Source organism: Actinia tenebrosa, unplaced genomic scaffold (genome assembly GCF_029948245.1).
Source record: "Actinia tenebrosa isolate PJP-AT-01 unplaced genomic scaffold, QUT_ActTen_1.0 PGA_scaffold6__47_contigs__length_16458017, whole genome shotgun sequence".
NCBI lineage: Eukaryota > Metazoa > Cnidaria > Anthozoa > Actiniaria > Actiniidae > Actinia > Actinia tenebrosa.
The window spans coordinates 12,744,157-12,750,652 of NW_028292583.1; the positions used below are offsets into that span (position 1 = coordinate 12,744,157).

At 36.6% G+C, this 6,496-nt stretch overlaps 1 protein-coding gene across 1 annotated transcript; it reads right to left on the reverse strand.

Annotated features, from left to right (window-relative positions):
• Positions 1-251: 251 nt before the first annotated feature.
• LOC116295984 (uncharacterized) lies at positions 252-6,474 on the reverse strand. Its single transcript, XM_089039475.1, has 5 exons — positions 4,938-6,474; positions 4,451-4,595; positions 2,230-2,344; positions 1,228-1,564; positions 252-532 (listed from the first exon to the last, which is right to left on the reverse strand). Exons 2-5 carry the CDS (start codon positions 4,539-4,541, stop codon positions 317-319), a joined length of 759 nt encoding a protein of 252 aa, XP_088895601.1. The 5' UTR covers positions 4,542-4,595; positions 4,938-6,474; the 3' UTR covers positions 252-316.
• Between the last annotated feature and the right edge of the window lie 22 nt (positions 6,475-6,496).

A 6,496-nucleotide genomic window follows, 5' to 3' on the forward strand; every position in this document is an offset into this window, starting at 1 on the left:
TATCATACACAAGGGAATGGCCACGTGTATAGTAAACATGTATATAATAACATACCGATGTTACTACCAGCTATAAGGTCATCATACACAAGGGAATGCCCACGTGTATAGTAAACATGTATAATAACATACTGATGTTTCTACCAGCTATAAGGTCATCATACACAAGGGAATGCCCACGTGTATAGTAAACATGTATATAATAACATACCGATGTTACTACCAGCTATAGGGTCATCATACACGAGGGAATGGCCACGTGTATAGTAAACATGTTAATAATAACATACCGATGTTTCTACCAGCTATAAGGTCATCATACACAAGGGAATGCCCACGTGTATAGTAAACATGTATATAATAACATACCGATGTTTCTACCAGCTATAAGGTCATCATACACAAGGGAATGCCCACGTGTATAGTAAACATGTATATAATAACATACCGATGTTTCTACCAGGGCCTGGTAAGGAGGAGAGTTTACCCTGGGGTGGATGGAACGACATAACGAACAATCTCGAAGACAATTCTAAAAATAAAATATCAAGAAAAATAAGAATTCAATCAACCAATTGAAGTCGTATTAAACACAATGATGATGATGATGATGATGCATGACGTTGTACGCTATAGGGGTGGCTGATAGTGATGATAGTGATGGTGATGATGATCATAAACGATGATGATGGTGATGATGATGTTGATGATGATGATGGTGATGATAAACGATGATGATGGTGATGGTTATGATGGTGATGATAAACGATGATGATGGTGATGATGATGCTGATGATGATGTTGATGATGTTGATGGTGATGATAAACGATCGATGGTGGTGGTGGGGATGATGATACCGGATGATGATGATATATGATGGTGATACATGACGATGAGGATGGTGATGGTGATGATGGTGATGATAAACGATGATGATGGTGATGATGATGATGTTGATGGTGATGATAAACGATCGATGATGGTGGTGGGGATGATGATACCGGATGATGATGATATATGATGGTGATACATGACGATGAGGATGATACATGATGGTGATGGGGATGATGATGATGATACATGATGATGATGATACATGATTATATTGATGAAGCATGAAGGTCATAGTGATGTTGACAGTGATGATACAGGATGCTGCTACTCCTGAGGATAATGAAGATAATTATGTTGATGTTGTTGACGATACCACAAACTTCTCCTCTCACCTTTCTTGGCTGTTCAAACGCGCCATCTTCATCTTCACATTTAACCCTTACTTCATCTTCAAAATGAACTCGTCTCTGATCTTTCTTCGCTATAATTTCCTTATCTATTTGCACTTCTTGTATATCCTTACACTGTCTGAGCAAAGGACTCTCGGAAGCTTTTCGGGTAATATTCGCGGGATTTTCGGTAGACTTTCGGGTCACCTTCGGGGATCCTTGTACAATTTCGAATTCTGGAACAGGTTCCTTTCCAAGGTATTCTCCATAAACCTCTTTCCATTGGATTGGACCAGTAATCTTTGATTCACGTGGGCATGTACTTGTATATTCTTTTTGGCTGAAAAAAGAAAAAAAATTCATTGGCATAATATGGCCATGCATTGACTTAGATCTGCCCAGATGTTGTTACAGGGTAATTGATCTGCGAGTTAGCCCTGTCCTGATTTTGATCAGCCCAGAGGTTGTTTCAGGGTGAGATCTGTGAGTTAGTCATGCCCTGACTTAGATCAGCCCAGAGGTTGTTACAGGGTAATTGATCTGCGAGTTAGCCCTGTCCTGATTTTGATCAGCCCAGAGGTTGTTTCAGGGTTTCATATATGAGTTAGCCATGCCCTGACTTAGATGAGCCCAGAGGTTGTTTCAGGGTTTAATCTGTGAGTTAGCCATGCCCTGACTTAGATGAGCCCAGAGGTTGTTTCAGGGTTTGATCTATGCGTTAGCCTTGCCCTAACTTAGATGAGCCCAGAGGTAATTGTTTCAGGGTTTCATATATGAGTTAGCCATGCCCTGACTTAGATGAGCCCAGAGGTTGTTTCAGGGTTGATCTGTGAGTTAGCCATGCCCTGACGTAGATGAGCCCAGAGGTTGTTTCAGGGTTTGATCTATGCGTTAGCCTTGCCCTAACTTAGATGAGCCCAGAGGTTGTCCTAGGATGCTATGATGAGTTATAATAAAATAGTCGTACGTGTCCCGAATAGATAGAATACCTATAGCACAACTTACTTTGTAATCTGTTTGACTTGATTTATTTGTCTCTCTTTGTTGTTCTCCGTGTTGTTTACAGATGGTGAAGTAAGAACTGCTGTATTGACAGGCTTCACTTCGATTTGATTTTTATCTTTGCAAAAAGATATAGACACAATATTCAAATGAACATATGAACGGACGGATGGCATGGCATGGATGGATGGATGGATGGATGGATGGAGGGATGGATGGATGGATGGATGGATGGATGGATGGATGGATGGATGGATGGATGGATGGATGGAGGGATGGAGGGAGGGATGGAGGGAGGGAGGGAGGGAGGGAGGAAAGGATGGAGGATGGATGGATGATGGATTGAAGAATGCTTGTATGGGATGGATAGGATGGATGGATAAATCAATCGATTTATCCAAACAAATGGCGCGCAGTACAATAACATCTCATGAAAAGCTGCGAATTGCATACCAATACAACCGCTATCTGAATACAATTATTTCTGTACTGTGGATCGGTACAACTTCCGACATTGTCTTCTCAGTGATATCCCAATTTGCCTTGGACGTTCATCTATCAATGTTGCAAGTTATCTTTACGAATATGAAATGTTTTCTTTCCTTAATATTTAATGTTAATGGCTCCGGGGGCGTTTAGTTCTAACACGTTGCATACGTGTGGATTTGGTGACATCGTTTAGTTCTTTTTGGTGATTGTTTACAGTGCAAAGACGCCATGCGTTCCGCATACATTACCTATATCAAACGCGTACTGCTTCAAACTACAGTACTTTACGAAAACCCAAGTTAGTATTGTAAGAGAAGTAGAGTTCTCTAGTTTGATACAGGATTAGGGGCTATGACTAAATGAATTCCTGTAGAAATGATCAGAAACTAACCATATTTCAGCGGGGAAATGTTCTAATTCTATAAAATTTATAAAATATTTTCATAACAATAGTCCCCTTAACAGTTCCCTGCGCCATCTTAAAAGATAACCATCCCTTTGCTTCGAAGCGAGACGAATGGTGAGCTTGCAATGATATAGGGATATTTGAATAGTTGTTCACTTGAGGTTTTAAAAAGATGTATCTATCCGATTGCAAGCAAACCGTTTACAATTTTTTCTTTCATTTTCATTAGAGAGAATATTTATTTGAGACACCAAAAAAGAGGGAATCCTTAGTATATAAAAATATATCAATTTTCATAGAATTAAAACTTAATTGTGTGTTCAATTTAGAAGAACAACTTAATGTTTCGTAAGTGGAGAGAATATTCTATTGTTTCTAAAAGAACGTGGAAAAAAAACACTAAAAATAGACCAAAAGAGTGCCATTAAAGGAACAAATAACACTACAAAAGGTGTAAAAAAACAGGGCTTAAATGACTTTTGCAGAGTGTTTTAACGAGGAACATTTTTAAAAGCATTATTAAGTTAGAGATTTTAAAATCAATAGCCACTTATCTCGATGGACATCGTTTTGGCTCTCTCAGCCTTAAAAAGATAGTTTTTTTCATTGTTTATCAAAACCGGATAAACGTACGTATTGATGGTTTTCAACCATTCCCAAGAGAATGAAATAACAAAAGACACGACGGTCATGTTGGAGGATATAATAAAACATTATTTACTAAAGGAAATGAAAACTTCAATACCTCCATCTAATATAATACTTTATAGAAATAACACTCAATGCTGTCTATGCCATGAAAAAATTAGGTTGGAAAAATAAATAAAATTTCCGGTCATAAATTTTGAAGTTCTTGTATATAAATGAAACATTGTATTAATTATAGTTTGTTCCAGTTGTTGCAAAGAAATATTAGGTCGATTTATTATTTTTCTGGCCGGCAATTAATTTTGAAGATCTCGCATATGGTTTATGTAACCAAACGACTCAGGTTTTTTAAATTTTTAATAGTTTTTTTTTGGTTTATTTATGAATGATCAAAATTAGAGATTGGTTGTATAACTCATGAAGTTATGGTCGATATGTAAGCATAATGGTCGTGGCGATACGATTTTTAAGATATAACGAATAATTTTACATTTTGCTGAGCATACGTATTATTCACTGCTCTAGCAAGTGTACGGATATTCCTTTCTAGTCTCGAAAATAAACTAAATTGCGACTTGAAATAACCAATATTCCTCTCCCAAAATGTGTGCTTAATCCGTATTTCTACGACAAGTACAAGACGAATGACTATGCCATTATTCTGGGAGACTGTGGACTTACCTTCGTTGAAGACCAACGATTGAAATTTATAAACTTTATGGTTGACCTTTGTCCATCTCACAGAACACGTATCACTAACAGCTTGGATCATGGTGACCAATGATTCTAGAAAATGACTTTATCGACTGGTACAGAAGATTTCTTGCTGAAAATAAAGGCTTATTATGTCTGTTAGTTCGGTACTAACTTATTATAATCGTCAGCAAAGTGAATAGTGTTAAAATACCGGAAAATATTTGCTTTTAGAGTCACGCCGACAAACAATAGTGTTAGGTTTTTACGTCATCGTCGAAGAGGATTTTTTTGTCAATTTCCTTTTTTTTTAAAGAAAGAATCTAACCTATGCTTTTACTGCCCATAAAACTATCAAATTTCAGAACCTTAAATTTGAAATTCAAAAGATATAATGTTAGGGTTGACCTAGCAAAGCAAAAGGCTAGAATTCCCAAAAACCGCGCGATTGAGAGCTATAGTTGATGGATAATACCTGATTGAACGGATAGCCTAAAACAAGAGTATATATGATCTTCAGCTCAAGATGGAGTGCTTTCAGATTAAAAGAATTTTCTAGACTCTGATGCTGTTAGTAGATATAAAGAGAGATATTGATAGCTATTGGTGCTGGTGAATTACAGGAGAGCGAAAAAAAAAATAAATAAAAAAGGCAGATTGGACAAAATGCTGACGAAACTACACAATTGATTGATTGATGAAGTCACATCATTTACTTCAACTAAAAATATTTTCCTGAGGCAATCTTCTGCCACAAACTGATTTTATCATTTCGCATTACCAAAAAAAAACACAACAGAATAATCAAAAAATCCTCAGTGTGGTATCGCGGTGCTTGTTGTTATCAGCTCGCTTTGCATGGTATATCAAAACTCAGCAAATGTACGAGTTTCCAGATACGAATTTGATTATAATTTGTAAATATATGTACATACATCATGTATATGACAGCGTTTTATGTCAGATTTTACAAAAAGGTTCTTTTTCATGCTCAAAGCGAAAAATAACAATTTAGCAAGTCAGAAAGATTGTGTTATTAATCATTAAAAAGTATACTTTTACTTAAGAACGATTAGTGATGATTTTCAAAGGTACATTTAATCAAAAGCAAATAGAGGCGTGGCTAGTTTGATAAGTTGTCACAAATAAAATCTATTTTAGTATTATTAGATATTCTTCCTTGGTTGCTCTGTTCAGTTGTGACGTCAAAAACTGCATTTGAAACTTACCTAGAACTAGAATTAAATCAAAACAAAGGCTAGATTCGTTCGCAGATTCACTCCTAAGATATAAAAACGAGCAGATGAAAACACGCGAAATGTCACGATTTTTCTGATAAAAAGCAATTTGAATCCAAAAGCTTCAAAGATGACACATTTCTAAACCTGAGTAAATAAATGGAACTTCACTGAATCGATGACAGACAGTATCTAAACGAGCCGGAAACACGCGGAGTTTAGTTTCCGTCACTCACTTCATCGTACGTAATGGAGGAACTAAGTCACTTCTGTGACGTCACGTAGTTTTCTTGCTCGTAACCCACACGGGAACACGGATATTACATTACTGTTTGACTGAGTGGGGAAAAGACCTTTCCTGCTACTTAGCAAGATTATCAGCTGAGACCGGAGTCAATTCATTGAACTTCAAAATTTCGCGGCATATCACACGTTGAAAATTTACTTTAAAATTTCAACAACAAAAAAAAATGTTCATTTAACGTTGTTCTCTTCGATAGATTTATAAGTGATTAGCGTTGAATTTTAGTATTAAAATTTAGTCATGAATGCGGATCTTTTTGAGTTATACTCTGATAGCGCCGTCGTTCGTTACATTTTCTACTTGACCAAACCTTAGAATGAAGAAAAAAATACTGTTTCTTAATATATAGAATCAATCAGTTTTGGAAAGTGAGTGTCGACTCTCCTCTTTTAAGGAAGGAAGGAAGCAAAGAAGGAAGGAAGGAAGGAAGGAAGGCTAAATTAAGAATACTATGGGAATCAACATCATATCAACAAAACTCCCCCCCCCCCC

What these genes read in the sequence shown, in the direction of transcription:
- LOC116295984 (XM_089039475.1), bottom strand. Translation starts at nt 4,541, where the DNA reads ATGATCCAAGCTGTTAGTGATACGTGTTCTGTGAGATGGACAAAGGTC. An exon ending in ATCGTTGGTCTTCAACGAAG is followed by an intron (nt 2,345 to 4,450) that starts GTAAGTCCACAG and finishes CTTTTTGCAAAG; the next exon opens with ATAAAAATCAAATCGAAGTG. An exon ending in CAAGTCAAACAGATTACAAA is followed by an intron (nt 1,565 to 2,229) that starts GTAAGTTGTGCT and finishes TTCTTTTTTCAG; the next exon opens with CCAAAAAGAATATACAAGTA.